We start from the raw sequence: 22,678 nt of genomic DNA, 5'->3' as shown, positions 1-22,678 counted from the left end.
TAGCGACCGGCCACCCCGCATCTCAACTTCTTCCCCCGCAAACCTCGACATGCTCTTTGGTCAGATCTTATTCGAACGTCGTCCCGGCTGGACGGCTAAATGGCTTTACGACGGAAGATTTCCCCGCGAACCGCGTCACGGGTCTTCGCACACCAGCTGTTATTTAAGTTTAAGCAGGGTGGATGCGTCAATTACTCGATAGCTTATAAGATGGGCATGGTTCCCCATGATTCTGGAATGTGAATGTGAATGGTACTCCTTCTCGTACCCTCTGAGCCAATATTGAAGAGACAGAATGGGCTTCATTTCTCGCCAAAAGGAGACTGGTGTTTCCGATGCTGTCCTCACCGACATTGTAGAGAAGGACTCCGTACCATGGTACAAGAAGCCTAATCTGCGCATTCTCTATCTTCTTCTTTTCCCAACATGCATGGGAGTTGAATTGACATCAGGATTCGATTCGCAGCTCATTAACGCCTTGCAGCTATCGGATTACTGGAAAGAGTACGGTTTTTCCTTGTCTTCCTGCGGAGTACCTAGCTAATCCCCGCGGACGCCCAGATTTTGGACACCCTCAGGGGAGCCTTCAGGGAATAATCGCAGCTGCGTACTCATTGGGAGCAATTCTGTCATTGCCTCTGGTCCCAATCGTAAACGACAAATTCGGACGAAGATGGAGCATTTTCCTTGGAAGTCTCGTCATGATACTCGGCGCTCTTATCCAGGGCTTCTCCCAACACGGTAAGTTGCACACAAAGCCTTAGGGGGCTAGGAAGTTTTGAATGCAAAAGCCATAAAAGCCTACGCCTAAGCCTTAGGGGGTCTTGGAAACCGAATACTCATTTTCTTAGTGGGCATGTACATTGTTGCCAGAATGATTTTGGGTTTCGGCATTCCCACATGTATTGTTGCAGGCAGCAGTCTGATCGGCGAGTTGGCATATCCCAAAGAACGCCCTATTATGACATCGCTATTTAACGTGTCCTACTTTTTCGGTACGTCCCTATGTTCCCAAGTTCGTTGATTTAATAGAATTGGCCTCTCCGCAAAATCTAAGGCATGCGCTGATAAACATCAGGGCAAATCACTGCTGCTGGCATCTGCTTCGGGACGAACACCATCTTAAGCGACTGGGGATGGCGCATCCCGTCCTTGCTGCAGATCTGTCCTTCACTCCTACAAATAACCTTCGTCTTGTATGTGAACGGCATTCGTTATTGGAGGACTAGGCCAGTGGGATTGAGTCTGAACTGACTTTGATAGTTTTCTCCCAGAGAGCCCACGTTGGCTGGTTTCTCGAGACATGAGCGAAGAAGCCCGTGAGATTCTCATCAAGTACCACGCGGAAGGTGATTCGAGCTCTGAGTTCGTAAGTGCAGAGATGGCGCAGATCGACGCGACTTTGAAGATTGAATTCGAGGCTTCAAGGCGATCCTGGATGGACCTCCTGGGCACCGCTGGCATGAGACGACGCGCGTTGATCACATCATTCCTGGGCCTTTTTACTCAGTGGTCAGGAAACACACTGATTTCGTATTATCTTGGTGACCTGCTTGAGATGATCGGCTGGTCTGATAGTGTTGTCAAGCAAAAGGTCAACCTCGTCAACGCTTGCTGGTCTTTGGTTGGTGCATTTTTGGTTGCTTTGGTTGTTCGACGTTTCAAGCGAAGAACCATGTACCTCACATGCGCTGCAGCACTCTTGACTGTCTATATCTGTTGGACAGTATCCATGGAACGCGCCGTTACAGCAAGAGATGCCGGTGGAGAGAACAAAGCTGCAGGCTGGGCAGTGATTGTCTTCATTTTCCTCTACAGCCCCGCTTATAACATCGGATACAATGCCCTGACATACAGTAAGCAGCCTGATACAATTGTATTTTGCCTCTTGCTAACGATGACTAGCCTATCTTGTCGAGTTATGGCCTTACGCAGAACGAAGTCGCGGAATCGCTCTGTTCCAGCTGTTCGGTCGCATGGCTGGCTTCTTCACCACCTTTGTCAACCCAATTGGCCTTGACGGTGCTTCCTGGAGGTACCTGATTAGCTATTGCTGCTGGCTCGGCTTTGAAATTGTATTTATCTTCATCTTTTTTCCTGAGACATCTGGGCGCACCCTGGAAGAATTGGCTTTCCGTAGGTACCCCCCGCTTCTGACCCGCACATAACTAACGTCATTATAGTATTCGAGAGCAAGGAACTTTCAGACCGTGCTGTTATTGCGGTCGAAAAGGTCGTCCATCACGAGGATATGCCAGGAACGTCAACGCACATTGACGATATTGCACCCGCCCACTCCAGCAAGGTTTAAGATATCATGTCAACCAGTCTTCAGCGTTTCTTCAAGTTTTTGCTTTGAGCTTCCCTTTTCTGATTTTACGTCGATTTAGTATTTATGGACAGTATTGCGCCTTTGAATCAAAAATATTCACTATCAATCGTGATTCACAATCGGCCTACATGGGCTACGCTTCAGAATCTCCTTTCCCTCATCATAGTCATCAACTCTGCTGCCTTGGTCCCACAGTGCCGCGAGAACCTGTCGCTCACCCTTCCAAGCAGACCGAGAATGCAGGACCGCATAGTTCTATTTCGTATTAGTGTTAGTTTATTCAGACTGGGGAATGTTTCCCGGTGTAGATGAAAGTATGTCTTACATCAAGTAAAACCAGATCACCCTGCTCCCATTTCACCAAAACCTGTGAAGACTCCGCGATGGAAAGTGCGAGGTCTAAGTAGTTCTTCTCAATGTCCTCGCCATCGCCATATTTGGGAGGAGGATGGTAAGAGTTGTCATCTCCCCTATAAGGAGGCTCTGTCGCTCCATGATGCGTGCTGCGGCCCCAAGCGCTCGTGACGTTTCCAAACCACGTTGCAAGGCCAGTAGCTTGATGAATTCTGATCACTAGTCGACATGTCAGTTGAGCGTGAGAGAAATGAATTGTTGTGAAAGAAATAAAGTGCCATAAAAGAAATAAAGGATTATAAATAAGATAAAGGATTATAAAAGAGATGAAGCATAAACACGCTTACATGGTGTAGTGTGGGTCACTGTCAAGCTTCCGTCCTCATTCCACTCGAACACATTGCTGTGTCGTCTCACCTCGTCCTCAATCTTCTGTCTTGCTGTCTTTTCATCATCTGTTGGCAGTACATGCTGTCCATATGCACCGAAGACGCTCGTGCCTGTCGTAGATACCACGTTCTCTGTGCCATACCTGTATACATAGCGGATCCCTTTCTTCAACAATTTGTCGTAAAACTCCGGCGCCTGTCGCTTTATCTCAGCGGCCAGTTGAATACCGGAGTTGATGGGAGTTTCACCACCTCAAAAATTGATCAGTTCAAACAGTCTGAGGCTAGCAAGATGCATCCACATCCACATCCACTTACCTGTTTGCGCTGGGATAAGGGCAGAGAAGGTCAGCCAAGCTGGATTGATTGTTGACCAGCCGTATTCATTGTGAGGCCAAATTGGCAGTTCAGGGGGCCTTAAGAGTTCGGTTAATCGGTTGCGTTTGTAAGAATAAAAAGACTCACCCCTCATTAGCTGTTTTTATATTTTTCGCCAACACAGTTCGCATTGGAGGTCTTCCAACCTCCTCATGTGCCCTGAATCCAAATGCATGGGCGATTTCGCTATAGTCCTGTGGGCTTTTGATGGGAAGCCCGCGAATTAAAACAGCCCCTCCATGTCGTTTGACGAGCTCAAAGAGTTTTCCAGAGGCCGAGAATTCCTTGATGGCACTGACGAAATCGCCAAGGGATGTCTGAGGTGAGGCTACTGTCTTCAGAGCCAGCGGGAACGGTGCACTCCAACCAAACCCAAAATCATCGGTGGTTTTCCGACCGGCAAAGGCGAATTCCTCGAAGGTGACGTGAGATACCATGGTATTGAAATGAAAGGGCATTGCTTTCTTGTACAAAAGAGACAGAGAATGTGAGAGCACCTATTATTGACAATCGGACCTCGAAATGGAATGAGGGGAGAAGACGTGATGTGGGTAATCAATGACGTGCCTTGTGGGATGCCTTTCCATGTAACGTAGATGGAGTGCACTAATCTCAATCCAAGAGACATCATCTACACTGATAAGAATATGTACAGATAGTGGATACAGCCTGAGTAAGTAGTACTATGATCTGCGCACTTTTTATGGATGTCGATACCACATAGTGGCTGGTTGGTAAGGGCTGCCAAGGCGGTGGCCTTGATTGCGTGATTCCCTCAATATTCACTTCATCGTGTAAGCGTGTGGAAATGGCGTGATAGAGGGGCATGCTGGGAGGGATGGGATTTAAACAAAATGGATATCATTATATATGACTCGCGTCCGGCCGTTGAAGACCTTATCCCTAAGAGGTTTTATTAAACCTGGTTAGTCGAAGAAGACATACCGGTATACTTCGTCATGGCGGAGCCCAGCCACAAACCGATGCACGCCGTGCCGTCTGCATTGACCGTCGGTGACAGCCCCGAGAGTGATTATGCACCTAAATACAATTGGTTCAGAGGTGTATTCTTCCAGGCCACTGTTGTAGGAATTTCTGCGTTTGCTGCTCCAGGGTTATGGAACGCTATGAACTCTGTAGGAGCCGGGGGCCAGCAAACCCCGTTCCTTGTCATGTGAGAACTCCCCTCAAGTTGAACCCAGACTTCCTAGTTGATAAGGCAGTTTCTGATTGAGATTTTACTTGCAGGGCTGGAAACGCGGTGCTGTTTTCGCTCATGACGATAACCTGTCTCACAGGCAGTATTGTGGCCAATAGATTTGGTCTCAGGAACACGCTGATTTTCGGGACTACGGGATATGTACTCTACTCAGCCGCGTTGTATACCAACAACAGATACGGAGTTGAGTGGTTCATTTATGTCGGCTCGGCGGCATGTGGTATCACTGCTGGCCTCTTCTGGGCCGCCGAGGGTGCCATCATGCTCAGCTATCCTGAACCAGAAAAGAGAGGAAAATATCTTGCTTACTGGCTTTGCTTTCGGAATAGCGGTGGAATCCTTGGCGGAATTATCAACCTGGCCTTTAATGCTAAAGGCAAAAGGACTGGGAAGTTGGATTGGCGAACATATATTGTGTTTGTGGTTCTTCGTGAGTACAAACCGGGCAGATATGAACATCAGCTAATATTGTCAACAGAGTGTCTCGGCCCTGCATTTTCGTTTCTGCTTTCACCCCCCGAGAAAGTTCGCCGTAGGAATGGAACCCGAGTACATCTATCCGAACGCATCTCGGATTTTGCGGAACTCAAGGCTTTGGGAAGAGTCATGATTCGGAAAGAGATCCTTCTCCTGTACGCCTACCGATAGTGGAAATATTTTAATGGGCTTATGCTAACACTCTCTTAGAACTCCTTACTTTCTCTACATTAACTGGTGCCTTCCTTACATCGGATCATACGTATCATTGTATTTTTCCGTTCGAGCTCGCGCTCTTGCCTCTCTCGTTGCGGCCTTGGCCCAGATTGTTGCCTCGCTTGTTCTAGGCACATTCTTAGATTGGGCAAAGTTCTCTACCAATACTAGAGCCGCGGGCTCTTTTATTGTCATGATGACACTGATTGGAGGCTTTTGGATTTGGGGGACTATAATCCAGCGCGAATATACGTCTAGTCCGCCCGGGCTCGATTGGGTGGATGATGGCTTCGGGCGTGGTTGGGCCCTCTATATCCTCTGGCAAGTAAACTGGGTTCTGACCTACAACCACGCCTACTGGCTCATTGGAAGTTTGGCCAAGGAACCAGCGGATATTCCCAGACTTACCAGCTACGTCAGAGCTCTTGAAAGTGCCGGCCAGTGCATTTCCTCTGGAATTAGCTCGACTTCAACACCCGTAAGTGTTCAAACAAATTTATCTTGTCGCTATCTAACGAATCGCAGCTCATCACGGCATTGGGAATAAACTTTGGAATCTGGGGCGTGGCTGTGGTCCCAGCTTATCTCGTTGTTCGGAAGATTGGTGTCGAGTATATCGGCGTTGTGAGGGAGGAGCATGAGACAGAAGATGACATCAATGTGGTGACAAAACAAGAAAGTGGTTGATATATTGCCTGTTTATTGAGAGGACAAGTGACAGTTTACCAGCATTTGAGTCAACCTTGCATGAATATTATGGCTTGCATCACTTATCCTCAGAATAATACTTGTTTTGTTTTTTTGCTGTTGAGCCTTTACTCCCCCCTCTGCGTATGTGTGTACTAGAGCACCCTAACCTCTTGACAAAATTCCCGCACATAATGTCCAGTATTTTTCACATATTACCTCAACGTGTATATGCGCTGTGGTCCGAAAAGAGGTTCAGTTCTTACGGCTTTCCTTCCCAGACCTTCGTGAGGTATTCCTCTGCGCTCGTGAAGCGATAACCCGGAAGCAGTCGGTTCCATTCATCCGAAACGCTCCAAGTACCCATAGCACCAGCTCGCACAAACTCAATAGTTGCTCCCTTGGACATTTGATGGCGAAGATCTTCCGGAACGCTGTGATGATCGATGAGTGGGTACCAGGAGCTCTTGAGCTCGCCTGCTTCGAGATCCTCAAGAGCCAGTTTGTCCACAGTAAAGTCGCCTACCATTTCCGTAAGAAACTAAACTCATGTAGCAGGTATGGGCCTTGAAGACATGGCACAACATGAAGATATGGGAAGTGGAGTAAACGTACCTCTAAGCTTCTCTCCAAGGCGAATCAATCCACCAACTGTTGTCTGGGTTCCCGATATGCCACCGATCACAGGCCACTCCCCAAGATAGTCGATGGCCTCTGTGACCACAGAAGCTATGTCGTTGACTGTCGTGAGCGTAATGGGGGAGTCTCCGTCACCCACCGCTATTGCTCGACGGTTGTTAAAGTCGACGTACATCTGAATCGGCTTCAGATGTCTGGTAGTCCCGTAGGGGTGGCCAAAATAGTCCGTGAAGAGACCTGTCTGGAATAGGGTATATTCGAGAACCTGAGCAGTGCGTTAGTACTGTATGATGACATCAAAGATACCAAGGACGGACTTTTTTCTCCGCATTCACTTTCTCCAGATAGGCTCGGACCTCGTCTTTGAATGCGTAGAATGCCACACCGCCATTGCTCTTGCTGCTCCCACGTAAGTACAACCGCTAGCGTCATGATTCTTCAAGCAGTCACTCACGTTCCCCATTCGGATGGTGCAAATCGGCGAACACCAGCCTTGATTGCCGCATCGATGATGTTCTTCTGCGTATCGGCCATCGAGGTACCCGAGAAGAAGCACAGGACAGTGTCCGCACCCTCCAGAACCTTGACAAGGGAGTCTTGGCTCTGGTAATCAACCTGTACCCACTTGATACCGTCGTCTCCAGACTCTGTGACCACCTGGCACGCGTTAAAAACAAGCCCACAAGGTAAATAGTGGATAAAGCCTTACATTGCGACTTAGGCCAACAACGTCATGTTTGTTCTTGGCGATGATTTTATCGATGACCTCCCGAGCCACGACTATAGAGTGTTAATAATGATATATGAGAAGGGGTTTGGGTGCACCACCTCCTGTGGCTCCAGCAACGACGACTTTGACCATTGCGTGATTCAGTCGATTCTGGTGCCGGTGGTGTTGTTTCGGTGATGTGAAATGTAAGTAGGTGTGAACGAGTGGTGGGTAGAGTCTCCATCCCCTGGATGAACTGATCCGTCTTATATAGAGCGAGGTTTGGGGCAGGAGGTACAGGCATAGTGGGCTGATTCTGGGCATAATTCGTATTCTTTAGCCTCGGAGGCTACAAAGAACCCGAGGCAGAGGAATACCAGGAAGTATTCAGATCTTGGGTACCGACATCATTCAATTGTCCTCACCTGGAATGATTGAGAGGAACCTAGGCCAATCAAGTTGAAGCACGCCAAGTTGTATACGGAAATATACCACATTGGGATTAGCACAGACAGAAGCCGGGAGGGCCGGGCATTGATTATTGTGAACATGATCGGCCCACACAGTATCTGACCCAAATGTCGGCGGAAGGAGGTTGCACTGTTAATCCCCAAGTCCAGTCAATCAGGGATGTCTTGTAGGTACTATTGTCTCGCACTCAGTAGCTAGAATTGCGGTACTGCAGCCGGCTAGACGGCGTGGTGAGAGTGTAGGGTCCTGTCGTTCGCATGGCTTCAAGATTGTGTGGCTGATCAGGAACATTTGCCAACCAGACGACAAAACAAGACGTAATTCGGTTCCAATTCCTCTTGTTCATCATCTCGAGGTTGTGCCAAGGTACATCAAGCACATTGCCGAGTACCAGACCTTTCCCCATATCGGAGCGTCCGCATTTGCTAGCCTCGACTAAATCGCGTTATTGTGGGGACTTTGCCGGCATTATTATTAAGGGAGCCCGAATGTCGATTTCACCCTCGTACCAATGGCCCAATGTAGAAGTTTTGCGTATTCTCTCACAATCACAGTCGCCATGAACGCGTCACTCATAGACAAAGCCTCTTCACCGCCACCTCAGGCCAAAGCGTCAAGGAGGCCGCATCGCAAGTCACGCAACGGCTGCGGGAATTGCAAGCTGCGGAGGGTCAAGGTGAGCAAACAGTCTCCAGTGGTCTAGGCCGAGTCATGTTGACCATGATGCTGCATCCAGTGCGATGAAGCCAAACCAGGGTGCGGGAACTGTCTTCAGTTCGAAATCGAGTGTCACTACTCCACAGTGCAGTCTGTTGGGCCACCAACATCGCCCGTTTTCCTCGTTAGCAATGGCCCCCGCGTCCAGAGACGACGTGGCCGGCCAAGGAGGATGTGGCCAGAAAGACCCTCGCACAGCGATGATGTAGCATCGGCACCTCCCCTCAGCCTTACTCGCATGCCGGATTCATACCTAAGCTACTCCGAAGACTCGCTCGAGACATACGAATGCCTTCATCACTATCTCAGCTGGACAGACGACCCAAAGAAAATAGGCTCCAATGCTGATATTGTCATGCGTGTTAAGGTTCCGCAGCTGGGTTTCGCATATCCTTTCCTCCTCGACTTTATTCACGGCTTTGGTGCGCTGCACCTGGCACATCTTGAACCACAAAAGAAAACCCACTATCATGCCCTGGCAGACCGGTTCTGTTCCATTGGGCTCAGGGCCCTTGCTGCTTTCTTGCCCCGTGTAGATATGAACAACTGCCAGGCCATATTTGCGGGCGCCACGTTTGTATGTTTCAACACCTTCGCCCGAGGACCTCTCCCCGGCGAATTTCTGCTCTTCAATACAACGGGACCTGCGATATGGTATCAGCTCCAAAAGGGAGTCAAGTCTATCCTTTCGACAGCTGGGAGCAGTGTTGTTTGTTCCGGACTACTCCAGGGTCTTTCAAGAGGGCCTGAACAGGCTGATGAACCAGCTGCCGTTACTCGTGGGCTTCCACGGCTTGACTGGATGGACCACTTTCAACAACTCCGCGATGCGATTGTCGCATCTAAAGATCCAGATTTCGCGTTGGACCTGGAAGCGCTCGATGTCCTGTGGACATGTTACGAGGCAACATGGGGTGGTACGGATGGTAACTATCAAGGCGACGTCAATAACCAGGTGATTTTCACCTGGATGTATTACCTCAAGGATGGATTTGTTGCCCGGCTGCAAACCCTTCGACCGCTTTCTTTAGTCATCTTCGCATATTTTGCACTTTTGATGAAAACCACGGAGGATGTTTGGTTCTTTTCGGGTTGGCCGCGCCACATCATCCACGGTATAGACGGTGAGCTAGATCAAGCTCATCGAGCTTGGCTACAATGGCCTTTGGAAGTGTTGGATTTGTACGACCAGCATTTGCTATAGAGCCATCTAGTAACTGGCTGGATATCAATTTGATCCTTGACACCGGGGCGGTCAGGCTCCCACATGCACCTTTCCATGTTTCTCAGAGAGACATTATAACCTTCATTTTCAAACAAAAATCATTTTGACAAAGTATTCGACTGAGATCTTTACGGATTTAATAATCAACATTGTTGCGTCAACACTGCTCTATCACCCATCGAACTCCCGTTACCGCGTTTTCCATGAAGTCTGCACCTTCTGGGATATCCGGAAAGATCCAGAAACAATGGGGCATCCCTTCATAATGGTCTGTTTTAACCCGAACTCCAGAATCTCGAAGAGATGTTGCTAAAACTTTCCCATCGTCCCTTAGTGGGTCGAGCTCGCAAGTCGCGATGTATGTTGGTGGAAACCGTGCATGATCTTGTCGACTTAGAGCAATGAAGTAATCCTCGTTCGTAGAATCAAGTCCAGAGAGCTTGTGGAAGCGCCTCATTGTACTTCCATTGATAATTGGAACATCCTCATCGTGCTCACTGTAGGACGAGTGTGTTTCTTGGTAGATTTGTGGAATAAAATCTGGATGTAGCGTCGGTGGGCAAAAGGATACAATGCCCTTTATGGCATCTCGCGGTGCATCGGACAGCCCCAGAAATATTTGTCGTGTTACAGCCAAAGCGAGTCCCGCTCCGGCCGAAGTACCGATAGTGTACATTCTCATACAATCACCGCCAAGTGTGGATGCGTTCTTGTGCATCTGGCAAGATATGTGGTTAGCAATGCAAATAAAGTGCCAAGTAATGATCCGTTAACGTACCCACTCGACTGCCCGAACTGAATCTTGAAGATGAATAGGCGCCTTGTATTCTGGGGAAAGTCTGTATTGTACACAAACCAGAATGGTTTTGGCCTTCTCCGCCAATGTACGGCATAGTACCTCGTCCGATATGGATCTCCCAATAACGAGGCCACCAGGTGGGAAGTACACACCAATCGGAAGGGGTCGCTTAGCATTCAAACTGACGGGTATGTAAACACGACCGATAATATTATCGAGCTTGATATCATCCGTCTTAACAGCACCAGAAGCAGGGGGGTAGCGAGGCTCCAGAGCGGCCATAAGTCCAGCAAATTGGGCTCGCATGCTCTCTGCACTGCCGGTCAGTTCCGGCCTAACACCACCCAAACCCTCCTCGACCTATATCATATCAGAGATAACTCTAGAATAAGATCATATATGAACGAACCTTCAGCCAAGAATCAGCGTACGCTGGCATGACTAAGTTTATATCCCGGAGAATTACAAGCTCGATTCGGCCGGTACGGAGGTAACGGGTTGCTTTGGGAAATGAACTTTTGGTAGGATTGTTAGAACTGTTTTTTTATTGATACAAAATTGGGATTGGAAGTCCTTGATATAATTGTCGTGAACCCAGGTTCCTAGCTGAACCCGTCGCCTCGGAACATCTGGATCGGAGACGGGCGTCGGAGAATTTGCCGAGAGTCAAGCCAGGCAATAGCATATCACCGTTTGATTAGACGTATCGGAAACCGGCGGCGGCGCGAAACTAGTATCGGAAATGCTATTGACTTCCGATGGGTAACCGATGTATCCGATCCGGTGCTAACAGCCACCGGGAACTAGTTCTGATGAGTCGATGGCCCTATTTGGCCACTCAAAGGTAGGTTTATACTGTCTTTGTGCCTTTATCGGCTGACGGGAATTTGGTCATCTAGATTACTCTTTGAGTTTATATTCATCAACCTCCCGAGAAAGACACCGTTTGCGTATTACCTCAAGACACGCTGAGGAAAGAATCAGCAACAATAATATCAAGGAGGCTGGAATCATTTCGCTACAAACTTTCATGATATAAAACACCAAGCCCTTCCGCTCCTGGAATCATCTGATACTCATACTCTTCTAGTCCTCCAAGCCCAGTTGAATTTTCATCAAGCTCTGGTAAAAGCGATAACCAGGATTCAGGATTGCAACTTGAACCAGGCAATCCCGGAAAAAGATCAACATCGTTGGAGCCATTTTCATTATTCTCTCTTTGTATCCCGAGGTCTGTCTCCTGCGATACTATGGGAGGAGGAACAACGTCCTCAGTTCCATCTAGTATGAACAAGACGCCCGAGTTTGCATCGCTAGCTATATTATGAAATATGAGGGGAAATGTTGCTTTAGCGGCCGGTTCATAACTCATCATGGTCCCTCCATGGTCTCGAGTGTCCATTTGGCTGTGTCTCCAAATGCCTCTAGGCGCCTCATTGTGAAGAGTGCCAAATAGACCGCCGATGACGTGAATTTGGCGTTCCATTCTGCGACGAGCCCGGAGCTCAATGTAGGTATCGCAAGCTTCCCGAAGACCATCAACGATCAAAACATGTTTCTTCGTTGCAGAATCATGACTGGCGAAATGCTGGAGCAGACTTTGAGCATTCTTTAGGCTGCGCTCCAGTGGGAATGACTGATCTAGGTCGCCAAAGAGTGCGAGGCATAGTACCAGGGCAGAGACGAACACAGAGTTGACAACAAAGGGTAGCCTTTTTAGCGGGTGCTTGCTAGAGAGAAAAATCTCAGTCAGGTCGATGGTTCGTATGGCGGAGTCCACACATGCTTGGGCGAGAATCTCTCTGGGCAAAGACAAGGTCGACGAGGTCCGCTCTCTGTTTGACGCGTCACAATAACTCTTCTCCTTGGCAGTGTGCGCGGACACCATCTCGACAAGAAATGGCTGAGATAGTAGCATAATAGTCCAGTAGTAAGCCTCTTTTAGGTGAATTAGACCAATATTGGGCATTTGCCCCATTTGCGTGTGGAGGTGTTCGTCGACTTGGATACCATCAGTCTCGAGCCCGCCGAGGAAACGACCAGTCCATCCACGATGGAGATCACTAATGCCGCTCAGAGCTTCCGGAGAGACGGTGCGATTTGCGTAAACCCTTGTCAGGATGTGTTCAAATATTAAACAAAGGTCATTCGATGCTGAGTAATTGTCTTTGGCCGCCGTATCGCGAGTTTCGGAAGTGGAGGGCGGCCGACCCAGCGACGCGCTTAGGAAGAGGTCGAGGACTCGCATAGTTTTCCAAAGACGCTCCCGGTGTCGGTATTCTGACGGGGAGTAGAGCGCTGATATGTCCCGTCTATGGAGGCCCAACGCATATGCCGCTCGGACTGCAAGTCCAAGATACATGAAAGCGGGATTCATGCGAGACCCAGCTAGGAGATACATGGTGATGAGAGAACAGCATGTGATAGTCGAGAGGCTCGGGTCTTCTGTAAGAGCCGTCAAAGTCACATATCGACCGTAGCCGAAATATCTCTCGGCAAGTTCGTCTCTGTCATCGGGGCATGACTGTGCACCAATAGCCAGAACAAGATAGTAAGATGCGGTTGCCGCGTCAAGCTGCTCTGGGGGGCTGTCCAACCACCGAATCAAACCCTCGCTCAGCTCTGTTGCGTCAAAGATATCGAGGACGCAACTCGCGACCAGTTGGTACCATCCGAGGAGATAGTTTGCATCTTCAAGCTTCGGTTTTGATGGCGGATTTGTCGCAAGCTCAATGAGATTTTGATCGCCAATGCAATGCGTTTCTGCCTCGTCGCTTTGTGGTGGGTTGTCGGCCAAAGCTCCATGTCCAAGATCGGCCTGGGCGATGCGCCATATCCGATCCAGAAACGCCATATTCGACGCATCTCCGGCAGATATGTACTTCTCTCGTGCATCTTTGACCGGTCTTGGTGACAAAAAACGGCGGGTTCTATTGCCCAAGTACGGTAATCTTCTCTCTTGCGCTGGGCGAACATTTTGTTCGACGGACTGCCTAGATTCCACTGGTTCGGGATCTGGGGCGCGATTTAATTGCGACTTGGACGCTGGCTGGGAGATGCTGCAGTCTTGGTGGACTTTTCTTTCCACGCAGCGTTGGCATGGCTGGAGACCATTGCATCGCTCTTTGCGCCGCTTGCAATTATCACAGGCTCTGGTGCATCGACGTCGACCATTGTTGCTCACTCTCGTTGTCGACATATCGCACAGAGGTGAAGATTCCAGGATGGATATTGAAACGAGTATACCCAGGCCAGAACCTGTGGGGGAAACCTGGGGTTGAGCTGGGATGAATATCCTCGGCCATCAAAGCGGGGAGAGTAAAGATCCAGATTGCGGGGAGGAGGCGGGGTACATGACTAGTCATTGCTTCGCTACAAAAATAATATTGCTACTGAACGGGACGGATTCCCTCCAAAGATGTGTCCCATTGAATACACTTCATACATGCGTGATATAACCAGTGGACATCTTGGAATCGACTACTCAGGTACTGGTATAGGACCGATGTCGATGCTTGAAGAGAATCATAGGCCAAATGATAATGAATCCATTTGACACTCCCGGTTTTCGTATTTCGGAACCAATATCGGGTGACGGGTGGCACATGTACCGCCCGAGACCCGACTTGTGACCACCACCAGTCCGAAAACGTTTCTAGTGCCGAAAGCTTCCGAAGTGGGTGGAATTTCGGGAGCAGCTGTCCTAAGTCGAAGGCGACTACACAACTCTCTCAGTGGTTGGACTCATCCAGTTACATAGCCCGATAGGCATTGAAGGTATTGCTTTTTCTTTGGCACACTAGGAATGATATGATGGGACAATTCCGGAGTGCTAGCTGCTGCTTGAGCCCCTACACCCCATTGAATCCAATCCATCGGTGAGTGACTTCGGATGTCAAGCAGCAGCTTCAGCCGATGGTATATACGCAGCTACAAGCATATTCTTCCAATTGCGCCCTTTGTCCGGCGGGACTTGCATGTCGGCTTAACATAGTTCATTCCGATAGGACCCCGGGTAAAAGAGAGGGAGCACCAAAAGCCCGCCGAGATTCCAGAACAGACATACCCGAGGATCGGGCAATGAACCCATAGTCCTTGTCTTCGGGACGCAGAGTGGAGAACTGAGACATCAGTACGAGTAAACAGAGATATAAAGAAGAGGTTTATTTTTCATGGCATATCGAAAATGCTCTACAGATTCCATCATCCAGTCCAGCATTTATTTCCAAAGCCTTACTCAGAAACTTCAAGACCACCAAAAAGGTTAAATTTCGCATACCTACAACTTTTCACCATGGGTGACTTTGTCAATGGCCAAAAGGTCAATGCTGATTCCGAGAACGGTGATCGACATGACGGATCCAATGGCCAGCCGAACTGGGTGCCAGTTGGTGATCAGCCCCTGTTCACAGAGAAAAAGCTCAGAGTGGTATGCGTCGGCGCGGGATTTGCGGGGTTGATGGTGGCGTACAAATGGAAACACCAATTCCAGATGGACAGTTTCATCGACTTGGCCATCTATGAAAAGAATGCAGATGTCGGAGGAACGTGGCTGGAAAATCAGTATCCAGGAGTGGCGTGCGATGTATGTATGACTTGGTGGTGACCTCCTACGTGGAAATTCTGGTGCTAACCTTGTGTCAATAGGTTCCAGCACATATCTACACGTTCTCGTTTGAACCAAACCCCGATTGGTCATCGTTTTATGCATCAGGTCCTGAGATCTGGCAATACATCAAAAGAACGACGAAGAAGTACAATCTCGACGAGCGGGTTCACCTCAATTCAAAGGTGCTCTCTACAATCTGGGATGATACCAAGGGAAAGTGGATCATCCAAGTGGAAAGCAACGGGGGAATCAAGCATGACGAGGCAGATATTCTGATCAACGGCGCGGGTATTCTCAACAAATGGCAGTGGCCAGATATCAAGGGACTGCATTCCTTCCGTGGAAATCTCATTCATAGCGCCTCATGGGACACAACAACGGACTGGATTGGGAAGCGAGTTGCAGTCATAGGCAACGGCTCGTCGGCGATTCAGATGGTACCCAAGATGCAGCCAGATGCAGCCAAAATCGTCAACTATGTTCGCAGCGCCACCTGGATATCGGCCAACTACGCAGCAGAGTTTACGCCAGAAGGTAAGAACTTTCAATATACGGAAGAACAGAAGAGGAACTTTCGAGAAAATCCCAAGGAGCTGTGGAAAATGCGAAAGGACATCGAGCACGGCTTCAACCAATTCTTCTATGCTTTGCTCAATGACAGCCCCCAGCAGGAGGCTGTTCAGAAAGCCTTCACGAGCAGCATGGAGGAGCGTCTCAACTATGATCCGAAACTGTGCGCCAGCCTGATACCATCTTGGAAGGTTGGATGCCGTCGCCTTAGCCCAGGAGAGGGATACCTCGAGGCACTCCAGGAATCAAACGCATCAGTCGAGTTCGGCAACATCGAGCAGATCACGGAAAAGGGTATTCAAGTTGGAGGTTCTGTTGAGGAATTTGACATCATAGTCTGCGCAACGGGCTTTGATGTGAGCTTCTCTCCATTCTGGGAGTTGCAGGGAAAGGATGGCGTTCGTCTGGCCGATCAATGGCGAGAGACGCCAGAAGCATATTTCGGCATCTGTGCTCCAAACATTCCCAACTATTTCATCTTCAACGGGCCGAATTGCCCAGTCGGGCATGGAAGTCTGCTGGCCGTCATGGAGTGGACGGCTGAATGGGTTTTGAAGTGGTGCAGAAAAATTGCCACCGAGGATATCAAGTACGCCCCTATTATCTCCTTCTGGGAATATCAAGACTGACCATTCTAGATCTGTGATGGTGGATTCTCAGGCTACTGATGACTATAACGTCTACTCGCAAGAGTTCTTAAAAACTACAGTTTGGTCCAGTGGTTGCCGCTCCTGGTATAAGAACGGCAAGACGGATGGAAAGGTAACGGCCATGTATGCTGGCAGTATCTTGCACTACAAGGAGATGTTGGAAAGCTTCAGGACTGAAGACTTCTCCTTCGAATACAAAGGGCCGAACAGGTTTAGGTTCATGGGAAATGGTTTGACAAATCGAGAGGCAAGGGGCGAGAACCTTTCCTTTTATCTCGAGAAATGAGGATATACCTAGGACGTTTATGTCAAGATGTGTACAGTTTCTGGAGGGATCCAATGAACCAGCGAACAAACATTTTGTTCTCACTATACGAGAACTCGAACCCGACACAAGTGTCATAGGTAATCTCTTGCACCAGATGACGTAACTTGTCAGACTGAGCAATGCGGATGAATCGTTCAGAATTTGGCTCGTCTTCAAGGGCCTCATCTTGCAGACGTCTGAAGGTCTGCGCCGTGGCGATGTTCCCAATATGGTGATTGAGACAAATTAGACCTGGTGGCGAATCTTGTGGGAGAAAGGGAAAGATGCTGTCGAGAATTTCCGGAGCAACTTAAGATATGGAGATACGGAACGTGCTTGAAATTTTTGTTGAGAGATTTAGAGGGATTAAAATTTGAAATCTAGAGGACAGGTTGGTTCGAGTTTATGAATCAAGGCTGCCTCGCGCCCTACGCTACACACCCACCGGTGCCGGTTGCCTGGGTTGTTCGTTGACTTGCTAGTTCTGCTGTTTATTACGTTTAATTAGCATAAACTTCCCACTGAGGTTAGTAAATCTCTCGTCTTGTTCTACGTTTACAATGATTAAATGCTGTTGTTATCGCGCAGTAGACAGAATAAGCGTGTGCTCAAGGAACCGGATCCGTTGGTGAGAACTCTGCCCCCTGACCCAAAACAGCGATTGAAGCAGGATCTGGTTATATAAGAATAGACCTATTAGAGATGAAATGAGTATACTGAAATTTAGGTCTTTATCATATGCTATGGATCATAATAGGTGATTCAAAGTCAATACTTGGTAAAAGTCTAGGGTAACTGGCTCTGGCCAAGTCATCAGGTATGAGGAAACACTACACACAGACTGGAATAGGTCAGGCGAAATTGGTTGAAATCGATTTGATGATAAGACTACGTGTAAATATTTGGCTTCTTTAGTATTCCATCACACTATTGGCAGGGCCATCATCTATCCATGTGCCCATCCTCAGAGGAAGTAGAAGAATTGCGGGGTTAATCCTCCAAGCCCACATCATTTGGATACATCTCCTCAAGAATTTGCCAAATTCGTCGACGGTTGTTTAGACCGTGAGGAACATCCAACCCCACCTGGTCATAGTTCCAAGGTTCGGGGTTGAATTGGCTCGTCCCACTAACAATGGTAACTGGAGTTATAAGCTGGCGGGTAATTTTTTCCCAGTCCCATTCTGTGCCCGCTGACTCTGCTTCTCGAATCTTTTCATTGAGAATCTCCTCGTTAAGATCCCATAGAAATGGGATATCTTCGAAGGCTTGCTTCCAATACCGTTGGGGTATCGAATAGCTGCAATCCAGCGCTAAAGGCTGATTGAGAAGTTCAGCCAGAATGTTGTCCTTGATCTCCTGGGGCAACTTTTCGAACTTTTCCCGCGATTGAAGACAAGCATCGTCCGCCGATTTGCACTGCTTCAGATTGGAAAGAAGTCGGGCAGTCAGATCTGGGATAAACAGTGGATCCTCTTCCCACTGTCACAATAATTAGCAATGAGAGGCAGTATAGGCATGTTTCCACATACCCATTGGTAAAGGTCGTCAAAATCCGCTTGGTCGCCTGGGATCGAATCTCTGGGGATATAGTAGCGACGTAATGATAGATTGATTGGTTCCCCTGGTCGATTTTCAGGGACGTTTGGAAGGAACGGAATGAAGAAACGGTGCTCAGAATCGGTTTTAGTGCATCGCTGATCGAGCGTCATCCAAAGGTCGCCAATTGATCGGATGAGCGCTTCACGAGATGTGCGCATAACCACATTGGCAATGTCCTCGCAGGCAGAGTGTATACCAAAGTACCAGTGACTTTCAGTGGTAGGGTTGAAGTCATCGTGGCTGCCAGGAGGGTAGGAAAACTGGGTGAAGACGGTGGGGCCACCAGGCTTGATGCTCACTGCGCCGGGATCCCAGGATGGCGAGGCGACATATCGCGTGACAGAATCATCTGCTACGGGTCCCTTGCTGTACGACGGCCAGCGAGGGCCGGAGATGACGATAGCCGACGTCTTCCAAATGTCAGGGTACCAAGGTGAGGGACCCTGGGCAAAGAGTGGCTCCTCCAGCTCAGAGGACTCATAGAGCCGTACGCCGCATATTGTGCAGAGGGGGTAGTCAACGGAGCAAGCCATGGTTGTTTGCTGGCAGAGGCCCGCGGAGGGAAGAAAGGATGGGACAAGGATGCAAGCGCGAGAATGGTGAACGAGATGTGCCGAGAAATGAGGGGACTAGACGTGTTGCGTGCCTGGCTTTGGGCCTTGCAGACTGAATGCGAAGGAGTCGGCGGCGATTTAGTGCATGTGAAGGATCGGGATTCAGTGCGTGTGAAGGATCCGGAGATGATTCAGGCTATCGGAGCCGAGAGTGCGAAAGTGCCGAGCCAGACGTTGCTTCGGTGAATCGTAATAAGGCTGCGCGTGATGTGGAGGAGGGACTTTGGGGCTTAGATGAAGCCGTGCCCGGAGCGAGTGCAAGGATGAATTGGCAAGGACAAAATGAAAAGTGGAGAAGGGATTGACAATTGGTTGAAGCTCTGTTGACTTTCATTTGAGAAGATTCTCACGGACGATCTCTACGGAGTACGGCCCGGAATGTTGCTTCCGCCTTGCACTCTATGGTGAGGTATTAGACCAGATGGTTACGGATAGGGACCTTTGATGCGTCTTTTGCGACTAGCAGCTTAAAATACAGAAGGATTCGCGCCACAGGGATACCAAATATTCGTGTATGCAGCTGCTTTTGGCCCCTTGCTCCGCCTGCTCCGCCTGCTCCGCCTAACTCGCCGGCTCCCCGCATCGCGATTGTGCAAAACGCGATTCAGCTTCCAGGGCTGAGCAGGCTTGTGCTTCCTTCGCGCTTCTCCGTGCAGCGTTGTATGGGACCTGCAGTTTCACTAAGCCTTAGGAGCCGACCCCTGCGCGGAACAATCCTAGGGGGTCGAATTGTAGCGGTCCGGGAGAGGCGGATGACGGCTCGGAGTGACCACGGCCTGATGCGCGAAAACTCCACAACGAAGCTGGGGATGGATATGGAGTGGAGCTAACCAGGGGACGAGTCGGCTGTAGAGCCTATTGTGGCACAAAGTTTCCGTGAGAGAATGAGGAGGCTATCCGGATAGGGGGCCAAGCTGCGAATAGGCCTCGGCTGAAGGTACATTCACAGTGAACGAACCATTCTGACAACTGGCACTGGCTGGAATAGTAACTGATCAGCATCACAATATGGACACTGTTACATTGCAATATCTATGCTTACTACCGTGAATCCTACGACCCCCCACAATCCCCATCCATACTGGTAGCTAGCATTTGATAGGCTGCACATACTCTGTCTGAAACAATTACCGCCCATGCTTCCACCAAAAAAACCTGGCATGTGTTCAGAGCCCGCCGAGCTGACAGCCACGGCGAGGGCTCACGGACTTGACCAGACAATTCGAAGGACGAGGTTTTGGATTAAATTACTACACCCTTTATTTATACCATTCACAAGTCCAACCATACAGCACGCGTCATCGGGGACTACGAAAATGTATGAAACCACCACAGCCCCCAAGCCTGCAGTCAGCGTGCGTGCACAAGGCAGAGCCTTCGAGCATCCCCAAGATGCCTTAATCTATTTATATGGGGCAAATGAGGCCCTTTGGCGATGGGCCGGGATTGTGCACGGCGCAGCAGCTGAAAACGGATGTGACATCGGAAACATGTTTGGGGGCTGGATGGGGCATCCACCGAGAAGCGTTCTACGAGTTGGTTTGCTGCCTCGCCATTTTGTTGGTTCACATGCAACTACATGGGTTGTTGATGTAATTAGATGCAGGCATCTGAGGCTCGGCCCAAAGTGTATGCGCTTTTATCACTTACTCCAGGGTCCCTCGTCCTCATCCATAGCCATCCGCGATCTACACCCACTTGCCGTCTCTTGCGTTGGTATACAAATACTACAAACATGGCTCTACCATCTAGTCGTCCTCGATTGGCTTGCAGTAAGAGTTTCTCTCTCTCTCTCTTTACAGAGAACTCTATAGCCACAGAGAAGATCTTGGTTCCGTTCTCTTTTCTCTCATACAGTCACTCATTCTATTTCAACACTCGTTATGAAACATATTGTGCTTCTCTCCCTATGGGGAGCAACTGCCCTAGGCAGTCGGTGTCGTCCCCCTCCATCTTCCCATCTCCCCGGATCAGGGGCCTCTGAGTCCTCTGGCGAGTATGGGACCTCTGTAGTGGAATCTGCCGAAGCCAGCTCAACCGCTGCCGGCAACTCGGGCTATTACCCACCGCCAGGTGGTTCAGCTCCCGGTTCGTCCGGCTCTGGGGGGGCTTTCACATCTTCAGACTCCACATGGCTTCCTGGCTCCGAGTCACACTCGAGCTACTGGACTGTGCCGGCCAACAGCACTTGGCTTCCTGGCCAGACGTCTCAGTCGTATACGACCTACTCAGGGCCGTCATCCCAGACCACATGGCTCCCTGGAAACACTCCGGGCTGGTCTGACTCTACTTGGCTTCCTGGCAACACCAATACTACCCCCGGACAGCCTGGTAACACTGACTCAACTTCGCTGCCTGGAAACACTGATACCACGCCAGGCCAGCCTGGCGGCACTACAGAGACTGGTGTTAATACTGCAACGGGTCTTCCTGGAAACACTGACACGACACCCGGTCAGCCTGGCAACACTGATACCACCCCAGGTCAGCCTGGCACTACCCAAACTACACCTGGACAGCCTGGTAACACCGACTCAACTGCCACTGCTCCTGGGGTCTCTACAGATACCGGTATCCCCGGAAACACCGACACTACTCCCGGCCAGCCTGGCAATACTGATACCACTGGAATTCCTGGCAACACCGATACCACGCCAGGTCAGCCTGGCAATACCCAAACTACGCCTGGACAACCTGGAAACACCGGCTCAACTGCGCCTGGAGATGGAGGTTCTACCGGGACTGGTCTTCCTGGAACCACAGAGACCACACCTGGCCAGCCTGGCAACACCGGTTCTACTGTCACTGGACCTGGTGATAGTACCGAGACTGGAATCAACACGGAGACTGGACTTCCTGGAAACACCCAAACAACCGGCCTACCTGGCAATACGGAAACTACACCTGGTCAACCAGGCAACACCGATTCCACTGCCACTGGACCCGGAGGTAGTACCGAGACTGGCATCAATACTGAGACCGGCGTTAACACCGAGACTGGCCTTCCCGGAAACACAGAGACTACGCCTGGTCAGCCTGGCAGCACAGACTCAACCGCCGCGGGACCTGGAGGCACTACGGAGACTGGGATCAACACAGAGACCGGTGTTAATACAGAGACTGGTCTTCCTGGCAACACCGACTCGACCGCCACGGGACCGGGAGCCACAACCGAGACTGGTATCAATACTGAGACAGGTGTCAACACTGAGACTGGTCTTCCAGGAAACACAGAAACAACCTCCGGTCAGCCTGGTAACACCGACTCAACTGCTACTGGGCCTGGAGCCACTACCGAGACTGGCATTAATACGGGAACCGGTGTGAACACGCAGACCGGTATTAATACTGAGACTGGTCTTCCTGGAAATACTGATTCGACTGCCACTGGACCTGCAGACACAACTCAGACTGGTGTTAACACAGAAACTGGTCTTCCAGGAAATACCGACTCAACTGCCACTGGACCAGCTGACACCACTGAGACCGGTATTAATACCGAGACTAATGTTCCTGGAAACACTGATACAACTGCTGCTGGACCAGGAGGCACTACCGAGACTGGTGTCAACACGGAAACAGGTGCAACAGAAACAGGTCCCACCGAAACGGCTACTGTGCCATCGACTACAGACTCGGGTGCATCTCAGACCACTGGAGCCGATGCCACCATCACCACCGCACCTGTTACGTCTACCCAGACGGGCGACGGTG

At 49.7% G+C, this 22,678-nt stretch overlaps 9 protein-coding genes across 9 annotated transcripts; 4 read left to right on the top strand and 5 right to left on the bottom strand.

The window, feature by feature from the left end:
- Positions 1-295: 295 nt before the first annotated feature.
- On the top strand, positions 296-2,311 carry BGZ61DRAFT_495369 (general substrate transporter; the record flags this gene model as incomplete). Its single annotated transcript, XM_046250867.1, has 7 exons — positions 296-509; positions 562-741; positions 852-995; positions 1,079-1,196; positions 1,264-1,856; positions 1,906-2,136; positions 2,184-2,311. 7 exons carry the CDS (start codon positions 296-298, stop codon positions 2,309-2,311), a joined length of 1,608 nt encoding a protein of 535 aa, XP_046102295.1.
- Positions 2,312-2,434: 123 nt separating this feature from the next.
- BGZ61DRAFT_355875 (uncharacterized protein) lies at positions 2,435-3,890 on the bottom strand (the record flags this gene model as incomplete). Its single annotated transcript, XM_046240749.1, has 5 exons — positions 2,435-2,587; positions 2,658-2,905; positions 3,034-3,327; positions 3,394-3,491; positions 3,541-3,890. The coding sequence occupies 5 exons, from the start codon at positions 3,888-3,890 to the stop codon at positions 2,435-2,437; spliced, it is 1,143 nt and encodes a 380-aa protein (XP_046102294.1).
- A 546-nt stretch (positions 3,891-4,436) lies between these two features.
- Positions 4,437-6,052, top strand: BGZ61DRAFT_356540 (major facilitator superfamily domain-containing protein; the record flags this gene model as incomplete). The annotated part of the gene is made up of 5 exons (XM_046240798.1): positions 4,437-4,627; positions 4,702-5,102; positions 5,151-5,304; positions 5,360-5,843; positions 5,891-6,052. The coding sequence occupies 5 exons, from the start codon at positions 4,437-4,439 to the stop codon at positions 6,050-6,052; spliced, it is 1,392 nt and encodes a 463-aa protein (XP_046102293.1).
- A 262-nt stretch (positions 6,053-6,314) lies between these two features.
- Positions 6,315-7,553, bottom strand: BGZ61DRAFT_355840 (uncharacterized protein; the record flags this gene model as incomplete). Its single annotated transcript, XM_046240747.1, has 6 exons — positions 6,315-6,574; positions 6,668-6,956; positions 7,009-7,093; positions 7,146-7,348; positions 7,401-7,471; positions 7,520-7,553. The coding sequence occupies 6 exons, from the start codon at positions 7,551-7,553 to the stop codon at positions 6,315-6,317; spliced, it is 942 nt and encodes a 313-aa protein (XP_046102292.1).
- Positions 7,554-8,392: 839 nt separating this feature from the next.
- On the top strand, positions 8,393-9,867 carry BGZ61DRAFT_589820 (uncharacterized protein). The gene is made up of 2 exons (XM_046256597.1): positions 8,393-8,547; positions 8,608-9,867. Exons 1-2 carry the CDS (start codon positions 8,431-8,433, stop codon positions 9,790-9,792), a joined length of 1,302 nt encoding a protein of 433 aa, XP_046102291.1. The 5' UTR covers positions 8,393-8,430; the 3' UTR covers positions 9,793-9,867.
- A 103-nt stretch (positions 9,868-9,970) lies between these two features.
- Positions 9,971-11,051, bottom strand: BGZ61DRAFT_479864 (Alpha/Beta hydrolase protein; the record flags this gene model as incomplete). The annotated part of the gene is made up of 3 exons (XM_046249134.1): positions 9,971-10,531; positions 10,592-10,972; positions 11,022-11,051. The coding sequence occupies 3 exons, from the start codon at positions 11,049-11,051 to the stop codon at positions 9,971-9,973; spliced, it is 972 nt and encodes a 323-aa protein (XP_046102290.1).
- A 1,008-nt stretch (positions 11,052-12,059) lies between these two features.
- Positions 12,060-13,811, bottom strand: BGZ61DRAFT_276769 (uncharacterized protein; the record flags this gene model as incomplete). The annotated part of the gene is made up of 1 exon (XM_046238410.1): positions 12,060-13,811. A coding segment is annotated over one exon (1,752 nt), but the record flags the coding sequence as incomplete, so codon positions are not given.
- A 1,095-nt stretch (positions 13,812-14,906) lies between these two features.
- Positions 14,907-16,727, top strand: BGZ61DRAFT_355925 (uncharacterized protein; the record flags this gene model as incomplete). The annotated part of the gene is made up of 3 exons (XM_046240753.1): positions 14,907-15,197; positions 15,260-16,380; positions 16,430-16,727. The coding sequence occupies 3 exons, from the start codon at positions 14,907-14,909 to the stop codon at positions 16,725-16,727; spliced, it is 1,710 nt and encodes a 569-aa protein (XP_046102288.1).
- An 882-nt stretch (positions 16,728-17,609) lies between these two features.
- BGZ61DRAFT_423527 (uncharacterized protein) lies at positions 17,610-19,373 on the bottom strand. The gene is made up of 2 exons (XM_046243568.1): positions 18,281-19,373; positions 17,610-18,230 (listed from the first exon to the last, which is right to left on the bottom strand). The coding sequence occupies exons 1-2, from the start codon at positions 18,881-18,883 to the stop codon at positions 17,739-17,741; spliced, it is 1,095 nt and encodes a 364-aa protein (XP_046102287.1). The 5' UTR covers positions 18,884-19,373; the 3' UTR covers positions 17,610-17,738.
- Between the last annotated feature and the right edge of the window lie 3,305 nt (positions 19,374-22,678).

This window comes from Ilyonectria robusta (genome assembly GCF_021365365.1).
Source record: "Ilyonectria robusta strain PMI_751 chromosome Unknown BGZ61scaffold_14, whole genome shotgun sequence".
Lineage (NCBI taxonomy): Eukaryota > Fungi > Ascomycota > Sordariomycetes > Hypocreales > Nectriaceae > Ilyonectria > Ilyonectria robusta.
The sequence above is the reverse complement of the archived record's forward strand: the minus strand, read 5'-3'. Positions and strand labels throughout refer to the sequence as shown.